Raw genomic sequence first — 22,976 nt, 5'->3', positions numbered from 1 at the left:
TTTGTAGTAAATGAAGATGACAATGTACTACATAGAAATTTAGATGTTATTTGATTGTTGGTAATTTAGCAAATAGTTCTCTAACTTTGCTATTTCTCATGCAGTATTATTTCTCTATTAGAGATGAGAAAACTGAGGCTTAGGGAGGGTGTGCATTTTTCCCTAAGGTTATATAATTGGTATTTGGAATTCTAATATAAACTCATATCGGTTTGATCCAAAGACCCTACCACGCGACAACACTGCTCTTACTCGGTAGATCATGATGAAACCTAACTGCAATCACCTTTGTTTTCTTAAGGATAGAGGCTGCAGAAAGTCAACGAGCCCTTTTCAAGAGCCAACTGAGGTCAATGGGCTGCCCCTGTGTAGGACGCTGTGTAGGACGCTGCAGGCGGGTCACAGCTGATGACCCAGCGGTGGAAGGGAAATGAGGCTGGAATGTAAGACACACAAGAAAGTTGTCCTGGTCAAATTCGGCCCGTGATTACAATGCCACTATCATTATATTGGCTTCTGGTTACCTACTAGGTTTGGTGAAAAGCGAGGATCAAATTCTTGGGATGCAAACTATGCCTGGTTCAAAATCTGACCATCAACCCCTGTGCCCCAAGCTTAACCCCGCCCCCAATGTTCATCAGGTGTAACTTTATGAGACACGTTCCTGCTGGCAAAACTCCTCCTGTGAATTCAAAGCAGCGATGCCTCCCGTTCACTTAAAATACACACAGGTGGTTGCCAGAAGAGACGAGGGTGGAGGGGCTGCGGGCGAAAGAGGTGAAGGGGATTAAGAGGTTCAAACCTCCAGTTATATAATAAGTCACGGGGATGTAATATACAGCATAAGGGATATGGTCAGTAATATTGTAACAACTTGTGTGGGGACATATGGTTACTAGACTTATGGTGGTGATCATTTCATAATGTATGCAAATGTCACATCATTATGTAGTGCACCTGAAACTAATATGATACTGTAAGTCACCTGTATTTCATTTTAAAAAAGAGACAATGGAAGACAGATGCTCTTAATGTGCCGTTGTATTCTCGGTTCCACTTTATTTCTAAAGCAGGAAAACCTTTCCCTTCCTAGAATGCTAAGGGCAAAGCCGCCGGCTACGCCGCCTCTGCCCACCTCCGCGCCCCGCCGCACGTGGAAACTTCGGGCAGAGGGAAGGTGGGCACCGGGCGCGGAACTACAAGTCCCAGAATGCACGGCGCCCTCCGCACAGGCGCAGCGGGGACCCCCGGCCGCCGGCCAGCCAGCCTGCGGAGACCCGGGTCCCGCGCCGGAGCTGGGCTGGGGGCAAGCAGCCGGGGCGGACCCGGCGGCGCCCAGGGCGGCCCGGGCGTTGGGATGAAGGCGCCGCGGCGCGCGTGAGGAGGAGGATGCGGCAGCCGGCGCCGCGGCGGCAGGGGGAGTAGGCGGTGGAGCCCCCGGGAGGGAGGTGCGCTCGGGGCCAGACGGCTCCGGAGGCTCCGCAGTGCCGCCGCCGTCGCCCGGGAGGCTCCGCGCGGGAGCCATGTAACCCTGCGGCGGGCTCCGGGCTGCTCCGTCCTCCCCAGCTCCCGGGATAGCGCGCCAGCGGGACCACGATGAAGAAGCAGTTTAACCGCATGCGCCAGCTGGCCAACCAGACGGTGGGCAGGTAGGTCACCCGCTGGCCGCCGCGGGCCGGGGTGCGCTGCGAGCCTGCATCCGCCGGGCGCGCAGGTGATGGAGCGGGCGCGCCGGCCTCCGGCCCTCCGCCCTTCGCTCCCTGCCGGCCCTCGCCCCCTCGGGGCGCCGCTCGCGGGCGCAAGCCCTCCTCCCTGAACTTCCCGGACCCCTTCTCATGCTCTGCCCGCTGCTCCGGGGCTCCGGTTGCCAAGCGCAAACTGTGACGCATCCTTTACCTGCGTCCCCAGCTGCCCCTTCACCTCGTCCTCCCTGCCTTTCCCTGGGACTCCCTTCTCCCTCTGGCCCCAGAGCTTCCTGGAAACAGGTGTTCGCTCTGATGGCGCTGGAGGCCGCCGAACCGCGGTCGCCCTGCGAAGATGCTTTCCCCTGGGCCGAGTTCGGGGCTCCTCGGGGGTCCGGGGGAGTGTTGGGCCTGGTCGTCTTGGCAGAGCTGAGCCTGCGCCTCCTGCCGTGTTTGTTTCTTGGGGCTCTGACCGTATGAGATTCTGGATCTCTCTCCTGGCCGGGTTTGTCGAGGCGTTAGGTGGTGGAGAGAGCATCTGTAGGGGTGGGGGAAGCGGGGGCAGGGCAGGTGCTGGTGGAATGGCGCTGCTGTCGGCTTGGTTCTGAGACAGGTTTCAGCGCAGGGAGGGAGGGAGGCTGCGGAAAGGGAGGCCCAGCTCCTCTGGAAGATGAGTTAAGCAGAAGATCACAGCCAGGTAGGGGAGGGGGACCGAGGCCTCACAGTCAGGAAGAGCCAGGCCCTAGGACGCTGCGAGACCCAGCCGGCTGTGGCTGTCATCGCGGTGAAAATGGGCTACATCTGGGCTAGTGTCTTCAGAAGATGCTCCGCGGGGTGCCAGGCTCTATTGATGTTACAGAAGGGTTCTGGTGGTTCTCTTCCAAAGCTCGACAGGCTCTGCACGCAGGGTGGTTAGGTAGAGGGGATTTTTCGTGGAACTTATGTCCCTGGGGAGAGATTTCTGTTGTTGCTGTGGTCAAGGAATGCAGGTGTTCCCTACTAAGGCCGGCGGCAGAACGCAGAGAACCCAGCCTTGGGTGCAGTTCAAGTGCGAGCTCAACACATCGAGGGCCCTCCACTAGGTTTACCAAGAAACCCAATACCTTTCTCGGGTGGGAAATGGAGCCCGAACTGGCATTTGGTAGGGCGGGAGTGGGGACCTAACTGGGGACACTGAATGCCCATGTAAGCATACTGCCCTGATTATGGTGGGCATTTGAGGGCAGGGGATGTGGTGGCTTCCTATGCTTCCAGGGACGCCAGATGGTTTCCAAGTAACCATGTCTAAAATTGACTTGGATGCATTTTCCTTTCCCAAACACATGTGCTTTCACATGGGGGAGAATTTATGAATAGCAGAGTCAGATTAGCCCGGATTTCTGGCATGGCATTGCCACAGATATAGCTGCACACAGGCTGCCTTTGGATATGTTGGACGCGGAAGCAGTGTTTTCCTGTCTGGGTTGTTTAGCAGATGACAGTTGAGTTGACATGTCTTTGGTGACTTGATTTCTGCATCACTCTGCTGGCTGGCCTCTGTCATCAGGTCATCGCACCAGACCAACCACGTGACCAAGAGGCCCCTGACCGTAGACTTGGATTGCCCTTCTCACTTGGTCCTGGCGTGTCACTTTGGTGCTGGAAGCGAAATGGTAACAAGGTGTTCACGCTTCCTCCCTGGCGCCCCTGAAACACAGCTCTTTCTCTCTTCAGGACTTGTTTTGAAGTGGTAAGATTTACGAGCCTTGGGCCTAAAACCTGATTTCCACCCTCATCCATGGATGTAATGACCAAGGGAAAAGGGAAGAAGTTGAGCCTTGGGCATAAAACCTGATTTCTACCCTCATCCATGGATGTAATGACCAAGGGAAAAGGGAAGAAGTTGGGTTTCAGAATAGGAACCAGGTGGTCTTACTAATTTGAAAGCACGTTCTTGGAAGTCCAAGCAGCTGGTCACTAAGAGGTACTTTCCACTTGTTTATGGAGTCTGGTGGATGCTGGTGTGTGGATGAATTTCTGGCTCTTCGTCAGATGGCATCCGTGGTGTCCTGTACCGGGTAAAGTGGGGGCCAGCCCACTCTTCAGTATCACTAGCTTGTATCCATTTTGGTGACATTCTGAGTGAACCTTTTAGAGCAAAAACCAGTTTGTGCCGCTTTGCTGCTTGAAAGCCTCCAGGGGCATCTCAGTGCACCAAGCGCCCCAAGTCTTTCCAGGGGTCTACAAGACCCTGTCCGACTTGACCCCCTCCTTGTCTTTCCATACTCCTGTTCCGCCCACCCGCCTGCCCGCCCCTCCTCCACTGTGCTCCAGCCACGATAGGCTTCCTTGCCCCCAACACACCAAGCTCATTTCTATCTAGGGGCTTTGAGCTGTTTCCCACTTTCCCTGCCCAGCTGAGGGTCTGCTCTTCCCATATTGCCTTTTCCTCATCATCCAGGTCTTTAGCTCAAAGGCCTTTGAGAGCACCCCCCCGCCCACCTCCTTCACGGCCCCGCCCATCATCCTGTTCGTTTTTGTCACAGCACTCATCACTCTTTGAAATGCTTAGTTTTCTTTTTTTTGACTTCTTACAAATACAATACCACAGAATGTATAGATCGCCACTAATGCTCATTGTATATAGCACAGTGCCTTGTAGGCAGTTGGTGCTTAGTTCACGTTTACTGACAAGGTTAAAAGAGTTTGCCATAGGGTCCATGCAGGTAAATAAAAGGGGCAGCCTTTACTTTGTCTTACTGAGAATGTAGTGAGGCATGATGCTAACCGTGCTTCTTAATTTCTTGAATCCGTGGAAGCAATAGGATTGGACGCTTGGAATTCAGGTGTGGGGTTGGTGGACCACCTAGTGGCGTGGCTTTAACAAGCCGCTGGATTCTTGTCCTTGCGTGTCTTTGAAATGCCGACGTTCCTGTCTTTGAGGGAAGGCTGAGAGGTGGGCTGGAGCGGTGCCCTTCCTCACGGCTCTTCACCCAGCTCGCCTTCCATAAGTTGCGGGTTTGGGAGGTCTTCTGAATATAAAACCTCCGGAGGTCAAATCCACTCCCTTTAACAATGTAGGAATTGCCGTGCTTACACGTACTCAGTGGAGCTAACGGTATTTCCTCTTGAAGTGCTCACCTCTCCGTGGAGAGGGTACCAGCATCTGGGAAGAGTTTCAAACCCACTGCACTTAACTGGCAAAAGTTTCGTCTCCTCTTTGGTCTGCCTCTCCCATCTTTGCACACAGTCCTTCTGCTTTGGACTCTCTCTGTCCTTTCACTTCAGCTCATCCTCTGGGAAGCATCCCTGGCCCTTCAAGACTGGACCACCATGTGCCTAATGGTTCCAGCTAGCACCGGCTTTCGGGTGCGATGGATCTGGTTGGTTGGTTACTGACTACGGGATCTTGAGCTGAAATCTGCACCTTAGTCTCCTCATCTGCAAAATGGGCATAACAAGAGTTGCACTGTGGTAATGTAATAGGGAAGACCCTTTGTGTTCTATTACAAGTCAATCACTAAAGGGATGTTGCCCATAAGCTTAAATTACACATAATGGCCCATCTCTGGGAACCCTGCCTCCCAGGTCATGATCATTAAGCTAAAATACCTTTGTTTAGCTCACAGGAAACATCCTGACCATGCCCACCTGTGAATGCAGGGAGGAAGAAATTAACACCTCCCTTCTGGAGGCTGACAGGAGCCAGGAAGTGTTTGGCTTTACCCCCTCCCCTTTTTGTGTAAAAGAAGCCTGAATTCTAACTCAGGCAAGACAGTTCTTTGGGGCACGAGTCCACCGTCTTCTGGGTCTGCTGGCTTTCGGAATAAAGTCATTATTCCCTGCCCCATCACCTCGTCTCTCGATTTATGGGCCTGTCATGCGGCGAGTAGCACGAGCTTGGACTCGGTAACAGTAATGTGGTAATTGTGGCAATGAGGACCTGAGATTACCCCTGAAAAGCACCCAACACTGTGCTCAGCACTAGGGCATGCTCCATAAATAGTAGCTCAAAGTATCTTTGGGCATATGCTGTAACTGCTACTGGATTGTATGCACGTGGCATTCGTTCATTCTTTCCTTTATTCAGTAAATGCTTATTGGACGCCTGCTGTGTGCTAGGCTCTGGGCTGGTTCAGGGCCTCTTGCAGTGCAGGGTAAACAAAATCCCTGTTTCTCTCTTGGAATCTGTGTCTGCAAGGCATGCATTGTTTTTGTCTCGTCTTGTTTACCTTTCCCACTAGACTTCAAGTTCCTCGAAGGCAGGGATAACTGTCCTAATGCCTGGTGTATAGTCTGTTCTCTGAAATTCTTTGGCAGCCGAAGGCATGAGTGAGCAAGGGATCCCTGCATCGTAGACAGAGATGCAAGAGGCTCCTGACACCGGGCCTCTTTCATTTTGTGGTGGGCAGGGGCGTATAGAGGCGTGAACACAGCTGCACAGCTGGGCTTTGGAAGGACAGAGCAAGATTTAAGGGAGGAACTAGTTCATGCCTGACTTACGTTGCTTTTTTTTTTTTTTTTTTTTTTGCCTTCAGGAGAGTCTATCGGCTGCTGGGGTGAGAGGCATCCTGAAAGGCATAGAGTATTTTTCTTGCAAGTGGTGTTTGGTTTGTGTTGGGTGGAATTGGTGGGTTGGTCTCCCTGAGCTGAGATTTAGAGACCTGCTAAGTGACCGAGAAAATGGAAGTAAAACTGACACTTTGACCTGGGGAGGAGGAGGGTTTTTTTTTTCAATCTGCACAGTGGGGGTCACGGTAGCCCTTGCCTCAGAAGACTGTTAAGAGTTAAAGGGAGCCTGGCTTACACCAGGTGCCCAAGAAATGGTCGGTGAGGTTCCTTGTCATTTTCTGCTTCTTGCCCATTCAGCTCTCCAAAAACGCTGGCCTCCCAAGTGTAAGGGGCTTCTTAGATTCCCAGGGCCGCTGCCCAACGGTGGCCGTCAGTGGACTCTGTGCTCTCGTGCAAAACGGGGGACATTCAAGAAGCCCAGGAGTAGGCAAGGAGCTCTGGAAGTGTGAGAGAGAGAGGCGTGGGAGGGCGGGAGCAGGGCCGGTGGGGTTGGATTCTTTGGTTTTCAAGTCTGTGAGTTGGTGAGTGGAAGGCCAAGTTTGGTCTGCACAGCCCCCGTCTTCCATTCCTAGACCGCTCAGCCTGCCACCGTGATTGGGCTCGGTTTCTGGTGCAGAGCCGGGCTGAGCCTCACTGCTGCTGTGCAGCTCTCAGGATGTCACTGCAGTCGCCAGTGGTACCCAGATGGATGCCGAGGATGCAGCAGCCTCTAGAAGCACTGGTGCTGCAGGCATTTTTTGCTTGGGCCACAGCAGCCGAAGCCAGCGAGGATCTTTTCCTTGAAGGTGTCTCTGAGACACTGCCTTGCCCATCAGCAGGCCTCCTGAGAGCCATGATCCAATCCATAGGGCATCATGGAAAGGTCACTGCAAATTAGTCATTGGACTGCTTGGCTCCCACCTCTAATTCCCTGTGAGTGGGACCACGTCCTCCTGTTAGGCCAGCAGGGCTGGGCAGACTCAATCCTGTCCCCCAAGGTGCACGTTTATGAGGTCTCAAAGCGAAGTTTTCATCAGTTTTATGGAAGCCCATGTCTGGCCACCTGCTGTGGTGTGTCTGTGTGACAGAGAACAGAATGTACTCACAAACTGATGAACGGGCTAGCGAATCTGGAGGGAATATTCTCTGCTCCTGTCTCCTAAGCTCCTTGCTGTACAGCCCTCAGTCGTCAGGATTTCCTGCAGAATTCTGTTCTCCCAGACCTGCAAGTCATTGCGAGGGAGCCATTACTTTCAACAGCAATTAATGACTTCCCCTCCCAGTGGCCATCCAGCAAAGAAATGTATCAGTAGTCATTAGCGTTTTTTCATGATGGGTGACAAGGAGCAATTTTTTTCTCTAGAAAGAGTGAATCCGTAGCCATGTGAGCAAAACAGTCATTTAATTTATGGTTGTTCCTTTTAGAGGGGATAAGTAAGGAGCTCTTTTATTGATAACCAAGAGATTCAAATGCTATGACAACATATATTTCAAATGCTATTTTGATAACGACAGCAGATAATACCCTGAGGCTTCAGCTCCCAGTGAAGTCAGTTGTGGGTTGGAGAGAAGCTGGGGGGCGGGTTGGGGGGAGCCGGGGAGAGTTAGGGCTCTCCTATTCGGTGCAGGGCTTCCCAGCAAGCTGGCACCTGGCACCCCACTGCCTGTGGGAAGTGTGTGGCTGTCGAGCAATTTTAAACTATCCTTTCTGTCCAGGAAGCAGATGTTTTTGCTTTCATTTTCCAACTTCAGGGTTTATTTTTAGGATAAATGTTTATTTTCCCACAGAATTCAATCTACTTTTTTTTAACTTTCTTTTTGGTTGCATAAGTGATACTTTATCGTAGAAAAGTTTTAAACTCATGGGTGGGCAAAAAGGCAAAAAAAAAAAAAAATCACCAGTAATCTCACTACCTGGAGACCACAGTGAATATTTTGGATATGGTCTTCCAGGTTTTTTCATAGGTGTATATCTGTTCTTAAAGAGCTAGAGATGGTTTGGTGTGTACTGTTTTGCAACCAGATTTTTCCTCCTTTGTTTTTTTTTTTAAATTCATTTATTTATTTTTAGCTGTGTTGGGTCTTCATTGCTGCGCGTGGGCTTTCTCTAGTTGCAGCTAGCGGGGGCTGCTCTTCGTTGGGGTGCGCGGGTTTCTCATGGTGGTGGCTTCTCTTGTTGCGGAGCATGGGCTCTAGGCGTGCGGACTTCAGTAGTTGTGGCACATGCGCTCAGTAGTTGTGGCTCGTGGGCTCTAGAGCGCAGGTTCAGTAGTTGCGGCGCACGGGCTGAGTTGCTCCGCGGCATGTGGGATCTTCCCGGACCAGGGCTCGAGCCTGTGTCCCCTGCATTGGCAGGCAGATTCTTAACCACTGCTCCACCAGGGAAGCCCTGGCAGGTGGATTCTTAACCACTGTGCCACCAGGGAAGTCCCTCCCCCTTCATCTTGAATATCATCCCATGTCAATAATAGTGTGTCTCCAGCATAGTTTGTCAACGATATAATATTCCGTTAGAGTCCGCCGGTTTCCTTTGGTAATCATGTAGCAAATATATCCTATGGGTTTACTTTCCTAGGATGAAGTCTTAGAAATAGAATTGCTGGGCCAAAGAATATGTAAGTTTTTAAGACTGTGAATGTACGTTTTATATATATGAACACACACACATATTCTATTTTCATCCTCAGAAGAATTGCTAGTTTCTTCTCCCCAACTCTATCAGCAACTGATATTATAACTTTGTTAATTACCTGAATAAAACCAAAACCTCTTTTCTCCTCTCAAATTTCTAGTGAGGTTGAGCATTTGTTATGTCTGCTGGACATTCATGGCCTTTCCTGAGTTGCTGCAAGCCCCAATTGTTTAAAGTCATGTTCATAACTGTTTTCTTACTGACTTTTAGGTAATTGTTAATAAGCATATACAAGCTTTGTCTTATGCCATGCACATCTCCCTGTAGCTTTTTCTGCCTTTTATATTTTGTTTTATGTCATTTATAATATTTCGTGATCTCAAGTCTATCAATTTATGGTTTGTGCTTTAAATGTTATGCTTTGGAACACTTTTCTCAGCCTAAGATGACATAAATATTTATACATTTTCATTACCATTTATATAATTTTATTTTGCCATCAAATCTTCAATTCATCAAATTCTTTAATTTTGGTGTGGGACATCACGTAGGTGTCACATTTAGTTTTTTTTTTTTTTAAACAGTTACCGTGATATGAAATTGAATGATGTAACTCATACCCACTGTATTGAAACGTCATCATTATTATGTACTAAAAGATTTCATCTACTTGTGTCTGTTTGTAGGATTCTAGTTTGTTCTCTTGACCTGCCAGTTGGCAGGGATTTAAGGTGGGCTCTACTGCCCAGGTGAGCAGGGATGGGTTGGTGCATCCCAGGCTTTGGGTGGGGGGTGCAGTGGAGTCGGTCTGGGCCCCTCATCTCAGCTTCATCTGGGGAAGCTCCTTGGCTTGGCAGTTAGGACTCAACAGCTTTGCCTAAAAATCTTGTTGTGCCTTAATCAGAGCTAATTTACAAATTGCTTTTTTATTTAAAAAAAAAGTTGATTATATTCTTTTGGCTTCGCTCATTGGTTTATTCTTCCTTAGTATCTTTTAAAACGTATGCATTAAGTTGGGGAAAACTGACAGTTTTGCAGTATTTAGTATGATAATTCTTCCCATCTGGGAATAGGGTATGTTTATTCAAGTCTGTTTATGATCCTATAAACTAGTTTTTGTCTACTTGCGTCCTGTATAATTTTGCTTCTGTGCTTTAGGTAATTTGTCATTACTGTAGACTTAATGTTTGGAATCTTTTGTTATGTTTTCCTTACTCTTTATTGCTGGAATGTAGGAAAGTTATTGATTTTTGTATATCTTAAACAATCACCTTCATAAACTTTCTCATTATTTTTAAGTACTTTAAAAAAATTGAGTCTATTGAATTTTCCAGGTAGCAATCATAAATGTTTTCTACAAATAGTAATTTTGCTTCTTCCTCTTCAGTATTATATTTATTTTATTTTCTTGTCTAATTGCATTGTCTAGGACTTGTAGAACAGTGTTAAAATATTGGTGAATAAATGGCAAAATGTGGACTTCCCTGTCTTCTTCTTATCCTCTGTGGAAATGTGTGATAATTGGTTTGAGAGATTTTATTTTTTAATCATGTTACATGCTGCATAAATGTATTTTACTTTGAGTTTTTCTTTGGCATTAAAGTTAAATTTGATTAACTATATTATCATGGTCTTTAGAGATAATCATATGTTTTTCTCCCTTAAGTTATTAATATATTCACTCAATAATTTATGCCACAGATATTTATTGAGCACTTGCTACGTTCCAGGCATTGTTTTCTGTGCTGGGGATACACCAATGATTGTTCCTACAGTTCCTGCCCATGAGGACCTTGTGTTTTACATTCTTGAACCTCAGTAGATTTTCTAATATTGAGCTCTCCTTGCCTTCCTGCAGTTGATCTTATTTGACTATGGTTTGCTAATTATTCTTATACAATGCTAGATTTAGTTGTTTTATTTAGGATTTTGGCATTCAGTATTCATATACGAGAGCCTGTGAATTCTTTTCTTATGCTAAACTTGTCACATTTTGATAACACTGTAAAATGAACTGTCAGTTTTCTTCTTTTTCTGTGCAATGGTGAGGTAAGGAATTACTTGTTCTTTGAAAGTTCGAAACGACTTTTCCAGGACGTTTTTTGGAGGTAGTTCTTTGACAGCTTTCCCAATTTCTTCAGTGATCATTGGACTATTTATGTTTTCTATCTTTTCCTGAGTCATTTTATAGAAAAGCATTAATTTTGTGATGATTTTAAAATTTAATAGAATCTTTTTTGAGTATATACGTGTATCTCCTTTGTCAGCCTAATTTGCATTTCTCTCTTTTCTCACCTGGACTAGCTTTGCTAGAGTGTTTTCTGCCCCCCACACCTAATCAGCTTTTAGGTTTAATCTAGTTTTATAAAAATTTCTTTCTCGTTAGCTCTTGATTGGTGCATTTTTTTCCCTATTTGTAGTAAATTCTGCTTCTTTAATTTTTAAATTCCTTCCTCTGATTTCCTTGGGTTTCTTTGTTCTTTTCCTAGCCTCGAGTCTTCCATGTTGTCTCAATATTAGGATGTTAGGTTCTGCCATGGTAACACCTGCGCTTTGGAACCTCGGTGGCTTAACATAGCAATAGTTTGTTTTAAGCTCATGTGATATGTCATGGGAGTCAGGGGGCTTTCCAGGACAGTTCTCCATGCATGATTCAGTGATCCACCCCCAATCTCAATACATGGCTTTCAGTCTCTACTAAAGGTGAAGAGGGGATGTAGAGATGGCATCCTGGCTCTTACATACCTTGACCAGGAATTGACAGATGTCACCTTTGTTTACATCTCATTGGCTTGAACTAGTCACAAAGCTCCCCTAGATAAGACTGGAGGAAGGGAGCCTCTGCCACAGGTGAATAACCAGGAGTATATCTCTCTCCTGTCCCACTGCCTGTCTTTGAAATCCTCCTTGTACCCCTGCTCACTCCAGTCCCTTCTGGCTGCTCTCTCCTTCCGTGTGCAGCTATGAGAAAGGTCATTCTTTGTCTCCATCATAGGAGGGTGGCTGTAGATTCTCACGGTGTCCAGGAATCTGTCAGGTCCTTCAGAGAGGAGCGTCCTTAGGATAACAAAGTTTTCTCTTGCTGATACCTACCATCTCTCATGTCAGAATTTGTGTTTGTGTGTGTGTGTGTGTGTGTGTGTGTGTGTGTGTGTATATATATATATATATATAAATTTTAAAACCTTTTTACAGTGGGGAGAGGAACCATGAGAACAGAATTTCTCATCCTGTCACACTGGAATGACACCTAATGTATGGGCTGATTGCCAGGATTAAATAAGATAATAAATAGGATATCCTCAGCCTGTAAGCACTCAATACATTATAGTTATGACCACGATCCCCTGCTGTGCTGAAAGCCTCTTTGACATGAGACACTTGTTCAGGCCTTATTTATATTCTTAAGTACCTGAAAATTACAAGTTGCAATTGATACCCATTTGTCTTGTTTTCCCAGATCAAACCCAGTTTTTCTATGTTTAGTGGCAAACATGAAACATCTTGAGATATTAATAATACTGGTGGCCTCAGTCATTTAAAACTCACTGTGACTACTAGTTATTGCATTCCTCACGATGGTCCATGTTAAAACCCTCAGGATCTTGGTAGCTTAGGCTCTGGCCAGGCGGGACTGGGGGTGGCCCCTCAAGGACCCAGGCTTTGCTCCACGTGCACCTCTGTGATGGTAGTGGGTGAATGAATGAAGATGTGGTGAATCATACATTGGCTCCTAAGGTTCCTCCTGGAAGTGACCCAGGTCACTTCTCACATTCATTGGCCAGAGAAGATCACACACCCCGTGCCACTTGAGCTGGGGCAGGGAAATCCAGTCCCTCATGGATTCGGAAGAGCAGAACCACAGAAGCCACAGCTGTGTCCCCTGTCGCCAAGGACTGGGCTGTGTTCTTTATAGGCATTATTTTTATTGGCTCATGGCAACGTGGATAGGCATGGGGTGCTCTTTGTAGCTCCATTTTGCAGAAGTAGACTAAGAAAGGGGCAGACCATAAGTAGGTTGCGTCCTAAGTAGGTCAAGTACAGGCAAATGCTCCCCCTGGTCCGCTGTCTCCTGAGGGTGGATCTTAGCAGCCTCAGGGTCCTTCCAGTTACTTCAGTTTAGGTGGTTCTGGAAATGCTAATGGACCGCTCTTGACATGAATAAAAATAAAACTGTCACATTCAGTTAAGGTAATGGAGTGTCTTGTAGGTAGCCAACCACAAAGAGCATACAGTGAAAATCTGCCGATAGAAAATTCTTCACTTTGTTTCCTCACTGCAGTTTCACCAGAAGGGGTAAGAAGAGGACCCTTTGAAAGTACTTTTTTTTTTTTTAAGCTCTATGTTGAAAGAAGAGCAGTTTCTGTATCTGCAAAAGCCCCTACAGACTCCTACATAACGAATAAACCAAACAGGGACCTTTACAAAATAAGGACTATGAAAAGCGGGCAGAGCTTTTAGCTGTTTGCTTATGGGCACTGTTGCTGCTCTTGGTTGAGTTTTCATAGCTGCTCTTGGTGGCGTGTGTCCTCCAACAGACACTTTCATGTACTTTACAGATATTCCTGTTGCATCCTCACAGCGCCACTTCAGAGTAGGTTCTGATCTGTCCTCAGTTGTCTGCACAAATCTCTGAGCAGGTGAGTATGTGTTGCTGCTGGGTGCATAGTTGGTAAGAGAAGGACAGTTCTTAAGATTTGCTCCCAGATCTGCTGGCTCTGACACCAGCGTTCTGTATCGTTGTACTTTAATGATTCTGCAGGAAGGGAACAAGTGGAAAACTTTCAGTGTCTAACGTTAGTGGGATGATTAAGTAAATTCTGACACATCTCTGCAGTTGTAGCAATCTTAGTGTTTTCCTAACATTCAGAAAAATTTAAGGGCTTTTGAGAAATGTTTAAGATAAGGAAACAGGGTACAGAAGTGCATACATAGTTGAGACTGTACACTATTTTTTTTTTAAAAAAAGTACATAGAACACGCTGGAAGGAAATCTGGAAGGACTGGACAGTTCAGCATGTAGTGTTTACCTTTGGGTAGGATTAGGAGTGATTTCGTTTCTTGCTGCTGGTACTTTCTAAAAATTTCCAAATTCTTTAAAATGAACGTTAAAAACAAAACAAAACTCTTGCAGGACTCAAAACAAAGAGGGAAAATGTAAAATGTAGCTGGAAATTCTCATACTGATGTTTTAAGTTTGGGGCCCTGAAAGGTCTGATTAGAAATATGTTTGAAGTTCTCCTGAACCTTAGTTTCGAACATGGGGAACTTCTTATGGTCATGATCTGGAAAGGTCATGATGTCAGATCTCATTTTACAGAATAAAATAGTCTGCTCTTAGGAAGTGATGGGCTAGTAGCCTTTGAGGGTGGCTAATTTCCAAGACACATCACATTTTGAAATTGTCTGCATGACTTGGAGCGGAGGACCAGTGGTTCCCCGTGACCTATTAGGGTTCTCTGGTTGCAGCAGTAGAAGGAACTAATTTAAGCCAAAATGGAGATTTGGGAAGGATGGGGGTGGCTCAGAAAATCAAAGGAGTGACCAGGTGCAGGGCGACAGGACAGCTCTTCAGAGGCTACCTTCGAAAGGGTTACTTCCCTGCAAATGAACTTATTTATCAAACAGAAACAGACTCACAGACATAGAAAACAAACGTACGGTTACCAAAGGGAAGTGGCGGGGAGGGATATATTAGGAATTTGGGCGTAACATACACACATTACTATATATAAAGTAGATAACCAACAAGGACCTACTGTATAGCACAGGGAACTATACTCAATATGTATCTATATATATATATTTTTGTGGTACGCGGGCCTCTCACTGTTGTGGCCTCTCCCATTGCGGAGCACAGGCTCCGGGCGCGCAGGCCCAGCGGCCATGGCTCTCGGGCCCAGCCGCTCCGCGGCATGTGGAATCTTCCCGTACTGGGGCATGAACCCATGTCCCCTGCATCGGCAGGCGGACTCTCAACCACTGCGCCACCAGGGAAGCCCTATACTCAATATTTTATAATAATGTATATGGGAAAAGAATCTGAAAAAGAATATATATATATATATGTATATATACACATATATATAAAATTATATATATGTGTATAACTGAATCACTTTGCTGTACACCAGAAACTAACGCAACATTGTAAATCAACTATATTTCAATAAAAAAATAAATTTAAAAAGTTAAAAAAAAAGGGTTACTTCCCAGTTGTTTTCTGTCATTGGGCCACTCAGGATTCCATTGCAGAAGAGAGTCTCATTGGCTTGGTTTGGGTCATGTGACCTGGCCAACCCTTGGGGACAGTGGGAGGGTAGAGAGTTGACTAGATTGCATGCCCACACAGACTGCAAGTGGGGAGAAGCAGTTCCCAAAAGGAAAATTAGAGGCTTCTGCCCAAAGGACCAAGAAGGGATGGTGGCTGTTCAGTCCACCCGGATGGTTGACCAGACCCTAATCAATGACATCAAAGACTCTACCTTGGTCACTTTGCCAGGGATCTGTGACCTTAGCCGTGACATAGAGGGCATGTTTCTTGGTATTCCGAGGTCATTCCTCACCCCTCCGTATCCAGTCAGTTCCTGCAAATCTCTCTCTGAATTATAATTTATCTATCAATATATCTGCTGTTTCATCTCTGATTCTTCATTGTCATCTGTGTCCCTACCCTTGACTATTGCGGTGTCCTCCTTATTTGTATTCTTGCCTGGAATCTCTTCTCTCTGGCTGCCTGCAACACAGGGCATATGATGTTTTTGAATACATGGACAGAAGCATGTCCTTTTCCTTCTTCATCAAGTTTTGTTCTGTGGGAAAAAAATCCTTGGACTGTGAAGAATGTGGCACAGTGTAGATTCTTCTTAGGAACTTACAGTCTATATTTCTATTTAAGGCTCTCAAGTTCTGTAGGAAAGAAAACTGTTCATCATTTGTATCACCTAGAATGCTTTTAATTATAGTAACAGATGTCAATCCAGAGAGACTTAAACAATAAGGAGACTGTTTCAGGTGACAGGGCGTCCAAAGGTAGGGAGAGTCCAGGGCCCTGTGATCTGGGCCCCTGCTGTCCTTCTCCCCATTTCTCTTTGCTTTGCCTTCACCTGTGTCTTGGCCTTTTCTTCAGACTGGCTTTTTCATGGTCACAATATAGCTGCTAGCAGCAACTGAGGTACTTTGTTTTCATGCCTATAAACCCACAAAGGACAAGGGAGAGAGATGCTTTGCGAAAACTGCTGCATACGCTTTAGAATAAAATAGAAGGAAGCTTTAAATCTGAGTAGAATGTTAGAGATTATATTATTAGATTAGATTATATATTAGAGCAGCAACGGCACATGCCCATCCCTGCCATTCTAAGGAGAATAAGTCATAAAAAGTTCTTGAGTGTGATAAAAAGGTATGAAAAATGGAAAGAAACTCTAAACTGTCATTACTTTCAGATATGATTGTTTATGTAAGAAATCCCAAAACCCTGCAAAGAAATAATTAGAATTAAGAGTTTGTCAAGTTTGCTCCATTCAAAAGAAAAGGGTGAACATATTCATATCAAATACAGTAAACTTCAGATCCAGGAAGATTACAGCGATGAGGAAAGATATCAATATTACATGACAGTAAGAGGTTCAACTAATCAAAAAGACATAATAATCCTAAATGAGAACAGAAGTTCAAAATACATGCAGCAAGAAGTGATAGATTGAAAAGAGAAGTACTCAAATCCACAGTAATAGGTGGGGACTCAAAAGCTCTTCTCTGGTCTTGATAGAATTAGTAGACAGAAAATCAACAAGGATATAGAAGAATTAATAACAGTAGAAACTAACTGAATCTATTTGGCATTTAGAGAACACTTTCCCCAATAGCAAGATGATGCATATTCTTTTCAAGTGCCCCTGAAACATTTACCAAGGTTGACCATATCGTGGGTCATAAAATAAATCTTAAATTTAAAAATCTGAAATCATGCAAAGTATGTTTTCTGGCCATAATGGAATTCAACTAGAAATCAATGACAGAAAGATAACAAGAAGATCCCAGTGTTACACAATATGCTTATAAGTTATCCATGGGCCAAAGAGGATAGTTCATGGGAAATTAAAAAATATTTTGAATGAAACTGAAACTAGAACATCAAAATTTGTAAGATACAGCTAAAGCTTAGAGGGACATTAATAGCATTAAATGCTTACATTAGAAAAGAGGAACAGTCTCAAATCAGTAATCTAAGCTCTCACCTTAAGAAAATAGAAAAATAAAAAATAAACCCAAACCAAACAGAAAGAAGTGATAAAGAGGTGAATGAGAATCAATGAAATAGAAAACAGCGAAACAGTAGAGAGGATACATGAAACCAAAAGCTGATGTTCTGAAAAGATTAATAAAGTTGATCTCGCAAAACTAAGGAAAAAGGTGAGAAGACACGGATGACTAATATCAGGAATAAAAGAGAAGATATCACTGCAGCTCTGACAAGTTATTAAAAGGATTAAAAAATACTACAAATAACTCTGCACCTAAATTGGACAACGTAGATAAAATGTACCAATTCCTTGAAAACCACAAATTACCAAAACTCACCAAAGAAGAGTCAATATAACTGGAATTGTCTTATATCTATAAAGAAATTGCATTCTTTCCAAAAACAGAATGCCAGGTCCAGATGGTTTCATTGGTGGTTTCTACAAAACACTGAAAGAAATAACATCAGTTCTACACAATTTCTTTCAGAAGAGGAAAGAGAGGAGAACGCTTCCCACCTAGTTTGTGAGGCCAGCCTTACCCTGATAACAAAGCCAGACATACACATTACCAGCAAAAGAAACTGTAGACCAACAGCAGATCAAATATAGCAATAAATAAAAAGAATCATGCACTATGACCAAGTGGGGTTTATCCCAGGAATGTGTGATTGGTCTAACATTCACAAATCAATGTAACCTCCTATATTAAATGAAGAAGAAAAACCGAATGCTCATATTAACTGGTATAGCAAAAGCACATGACAAAATTTAAAATCCACTCATGATAAAATCTCTAACTAGAAATAATAGGAACTTGAGTCTGATAAAGGGTATCTAAGAAAACTCTGAAGCTAACATCATATTTAATGGTGAAAGACTGAATGCTTTTCCCTTAACCCTGGAACCAAGGCAAGGATGTTCTGTTACTTCTATTCATCCTTGTACTGGAGAGCCACACCAGTGCAAACAGGCAAGAAAAATAAAAGATATACAGATTGGAAAGGAATAAATAAAACTGCCCTATTTATAGATGACCTAATTACATATGGATAAAATACTAAAGAATCTATGAAAACGCTCTTAGAACTAATACGTGAACTTATCAAAGGCTCAGGATGCAAAATGAACATACAAAAATCAATTGTAGGGGCTTCCCTGGTGGCATGGTGGTTAAGAATCCACCTGCCAATTAGGGGACAGGTTTGAGCCCTGGTCCGGGAAGATCCCACATGCCGCGGAGCAACTAAGACTGTGTGCCACAACTACTGAGCCTGTGCTCTAGAGCCCACGAGCCACAACTACTGAGCCCTCGCGCCTAGAGCCCATGCTCTGCAACAAGAGAAGCCACCGCAGTGAGCCACTGCGCACCTCAATGAAGAGTAGCACCCGCTCACCACAACTAGAGAAAGCCCGTGCACAGCAACAAAGACCCAACACAGCCAAAAAGAAATAATAAAATAAATAAATTAAAAAATATGTATGTGTTTAATTTTAAAAAGTCAATTGTATTTTTAATAACTTGCGGTGAACATTTAGAAATAAAATTTAGAAAACAGGAATAAATCTCAGAAAATATGTGCAGGGTCAGTATGCTGAAAACTTGAAAACAATGATGAAATAAAGAAGACCTAAATGGGGAGACAGATCATGTTCAAGATTGCAAGAATCAACCTAGTTATGATGTCAATTCTCCTTACATTAATCTATAGGTTTAATGCAATTCCAGTCGAAATTTCAGCAAGATATTTTTATAGATACAGAGAAGCTGACACTAAAACTTGCAGGGAAAGGCAAAGGAACTAGAGTATCAAACACTTTTGAAAAAGAGGAATATTGTTGGAGGGATCATACTACCCAATTTTAATAATTACTGTAAAGCTACTGTGATCAACACAGAGTGGTAATGACAGAGACATCACTTAGATCAGCTGAACAGAATAGAGAGTTCAGAAAAGGAGTCACAAATATGGTCAATTGATTTTGGACAAAGATGCAGAGACAATTCAATGAAGAAAGGATTGACTTTTCAACAAATGGCATTGGAATGATCGGATGTGTTCTTTTGGGTCTGGCCGCTTCTCTCGACACATCATTTGTGAGATTCATTCACGTTGTAATAAGTATCAGTAGCTTATTCGTTTTTCCTCCTCTTTAGTATTTAGTATATTCAGATATACCCGCAATTTGTTTATCCATTCACCTACTAGTGGACATTTGGGTTTTTCCAGTTTTTAGGTTTTTTTCTTTTTAAATGTGTTCTGAACATTCTTAATGCAAGTCTTTTTGTGAACATAGGCTTGTTTCTTTGGATACATACCCAGGAGTGTAATTGCTGGTCAATTTTATAATAAACTGTCAAATGGTTTTCCAAAATGCTTGTGTCATTTTCACTCCCACCAGTTATGTGTAAGAGTCTATTTCCTCCATACTTGTGACAATACTTGGCATTGTCTGTCCTTTTGATCTTTGTCACTCCAGTGGGTGTGTGGCTTTAATTTGCATTTTCCCTAACAACTAACGATGTTGTACACCTTTTCATGAGTTTATTGGGTATTCAGATCTCTTCTTTTGTGAAATGTATATACAATCTTTTGCTCAAACTTAAATTAGATTTTGTGTATCTTCATTATTGGTTTCTAGGGGTTCTTTATATATTTTGGAGAGAAGTCCTTTGTTATATTATTACCAGTACTTTCTGCCAGTTGTTGGCCTTTTCACTTTCTTGATGTCTTTTGAGGAGCAGAAGTTTTTAATTTTGATAAAATCCAAGTTTTCTTTTATGGTTAGTAGTTTTTGTACCTTGTTGAAGAAATCATTGCCTACTCCATAGAAAATATTCTTCTATATTTTCTTCTAGAGGTTTATCATTTTACCTTTTACATTTAGGTCTAAAATTCACCTTAAATAGGTATGTGAGTATGTTGTAACATAGGGGTCAGTTTCATCTTTTTTCTAGATGAATAGCCCGTTTTCTCCAGCACCATTTATTAAAAAGCCCATCCTTTCCCCATTACATTACAGTGTTCTCCTCGTCATAAATCAGTTGATAGTACATGTGGGTCTGTTTCTGGACTGTATTTCTGTTGCATTTTACCCATCTTTTTAATGTTTTAAATATTCTTTTGTAACTACTCAATATCTAGTAAGACATTTTAAAAACCACAACTAAAGACGAAAAAAGTTACTGGTTATAATAGGTGGAGACTATTTCATTAGGATTTACACAAGATTGTATACTTCAAAAAAATGAATTTAAAACTTAAAAATCATTCTTAGATTGTGGGCCATACAAAAACAGGCGACAAGCTGGATTTGCCTACTGGCCATAGTTGGCCGACCCTGCAGTAGGTTTTCATTGACTTCCCTTGGCCTGGGAGGGAGAGTGGTGACACCCCTTCAGGTACCTGGGTTCAAACTTCTGTGCCTCAGAGAGTTCAATGCCAGCAGGTCTCTGGAGCACCAGTAAGGCCATACTCTATTTAATAAACCATTACTGTTAATTATTCAGAAATTATTCAGAAAGAAACCAAAGTCTAGAATGCAAGTCATTTGCAAACCAGGATAGAATCGTCTCATCACTTTAGGCCCTGAGTAGAAGTGATGAAAGCTGAACAAAGACAACTGTGCACAGCAGTAGAGCCAGAAAGAAGATACCCTGGATAATGACGTTCGGTTCCCCGGCTGCCCTCCTTGCCTGGGGACGCCATCATCTTTCTCTTCCCAAGGCACATATCTGATGCTGAGGCTGGACTTAGGTAATTGTTAAATGTGCGAAAGAGGCAGTTGTTCTGCTGCACAAGTTGATGGCAAGGCCAACAAGAAGTGTTGGATCTATCCTGTTTTCTTAAAATAGCAAGATGGTGATAGTACTGGGGAGACCTTTTTCTTTCTCTGCTGCGCTGCACAGATAGATTCTGCTTTTCTAGCTTCTTTCATCCACGTAGTCTCCTAACTCAGAAATCTGCTGTGGTTAAATACCAACTTAGTGTAGACTCTCTAATTATAGAGTAATGTTCTGTCTGGCACTCTTGGCATTGGAGATCAGCAACAGCTGGTTTCTTGGGAGGGCATGAGAATCTCAGGTTCCTTTAATACTTCTAATCACCTTGCAAACCACTGAACCCTCTTGAAGTATTTCCCCATGAGATTTTTTTTTTTAATTTATTTTTGGCTGCGTTGGGTCTTCGTTGCTGTGCAGGGGCTTTCTCTAGTTGCAGCGAGCGGGGGCTACTCTTCGTTGCGGTGCACAGGCTTCTCATTGCGGTGGCTTCTCTTGTTGCAGAGCATGGGCTCTAGGTGCGTGGGCTTCAGTAGTTGTGACTCGCGGGCTCAGTAGTTCTGGCTCGCGGGCTCTAGAGCTCAGGCTCAGTAGTTGTGGCGCATGGGCTTAGTTGCTCTGGGGCACGTGGGATCTTCCTGGACCAGGGCTCGAACCTGTGTCCCCTGCACTGGCAGGTGGATTCTTAACCACTGCGCCACCAGGGAAGTCCCTCCTCGTGAGCTTTGTGCCTGTATCTGAGGCGGTAAACCCTGCTGTTGGAAGTGACTCAACGAGGCAGGTTGGTACTCCTACAAATTCTTTACCATCCAACTTGAATGGGCCCCTGTTGCTGCCTCTGAATCCTACTGTTTGTCAGATCAGCTCCTTCTGTCCTTCACCAAAACAATAGTACTTCCCTTTCCTACTTTCCTCAAACTTCCTCATCCCCAGCCCTTTCCCTCACCACAACTAACCTCACCTTCTACTTCCTATAGAAAACTGAAGCTCTCCCAGATGGATGGGATGGCCTTAACTTTCCACTGTGAAGTCCAAAGACCACCTCTCTGTATTCTCTCTTCCTTCTCACCTTTTCCAATGGAGGAGGAATCCTTTTTCTCTTCTTTCTATCCTTCCATCTGTGCTGTGGGTCTCATCTCCTCCTGAACCTTATTATGTTATCAGGTCTCCCTTCTTATGTATATTCAACTACTTTTTCAAACAGTTCATTCCGTCAAGATGTGAAGGTGTTCAGTCCTTTCCATCTCAGCAGCAAAACCTCCCCTGACACTCCCACACCCTGACTTACTTCTCCTCTTTTATAGCCAGACTCTTTGGAAAGGTGTCTATTCACAGCCTCCATTTCTTTGCCTCCTCTTTTTTTTTTTTTTTGTAAATTTTTTTTATTGAAGTGTAGCTGATTTACAATGTTGTGTTAATTTATGCTGTACAGCAAAGTGACTCAGTGATACACATATATACATGTATATATGTTATTTTTTCATATTCTTTTCCATTATGGTTTGTCACAGGACATTGCATGTAGTTCCCTGTGCTCTACAGTAGGACCTTGTTATTTATCCATTCTACATGTAATAGTTTGCATCCACCAACCCCAAACTCCCCGTCCATCCCTCTCCTTCCCCCCCACCCCTTGGCAACCACAAGTCTGTTCTCTACGTCTATGAGTCTGTTTCCGTTTTGCTGACAGGTTCATTTGTGCCATATTGTAGATTCCACATATAAGTGGCATCATGTGGTATTTGTCTTCCTCTTTCTGACTTATTTCACTTAGTATGATCATCTCTAGTTGCATCCATGTTGCTGCAAATGTCGTTGCCCCCTTTTCACTCTGTATTCCCCCCTGCCTGGCTTCTGGCCCTATTCCTTACCCACATACCTCTGCCTGAACTCAGTAAGGCACCAAAAAGGCACCAGACTCCATATTGCTAAATCCACTGGACATCTCTGAGTCTTTACTATTTAACGTTTCAGCAGCCTTGGTTGATCACCTTTTCTTTTTTTTTTTTTAATTAATTAATTTATTTTTGGCTGCATTGGGTCTTCGTTGCTGCGCGCGGGCTTTCTCTAGTTGCGGCAAGCGGGGGCTACTCTTCGCTGCGGTGAGT

General features: G+C 44.1%; 1 protein-coding gene across 7 annotated transcripts in view; it reads left to right on the top strand.

Moving 5' to 3' along the window:
• The first annotated feature begins 1,091 nt into the window (after nucleotides 1–1,091).
• ARHGAP44 (Rho GTPase activating protein 44) overlaps nucleotides 1,092–22,976 on the top strand; it is a 141,931-nt gene continuing 120,046 nt past the window's right edge. For all 7 annotated transcript variants that reach the window (XR_012328624.1, XR_012328625.1, XM_073797736.1 and 4 more), the window contains exon 1: nucleotides 1,092–1,649. Coding sequence is in view for 5 of the 7 variants with exons in the window: in XM_073797736.1 (XP_073653837.1) it covers nucleotides 1,597–1,649 (53 nt within the window). In the remaining 2 variants the exon portion in view is untranslated. The remainder of the gene's footprint in view (nucleotides 1,650–22,976) is intronic.

The sequence above is a fragment of the Tursiops truncatus genome, chromosome 20 (assembly GCF_011762595.2).
Source record: "Tursiops truncatus isolate mTurTru1 chromosome 20, mTurTru1.mat.Y, whole genome shotgun sequence".
Lineage (NCBI taxonomy): Eukaryota > Metazoa > Chordata > Mammalia > Artiodactyla > Delphinidae > Tursiops > Tursiops truncatus.
Note: the sequence above shows the minus strand (reverse complement) of the source record. Positions and strands in the feature narration are given on the sequence as shown.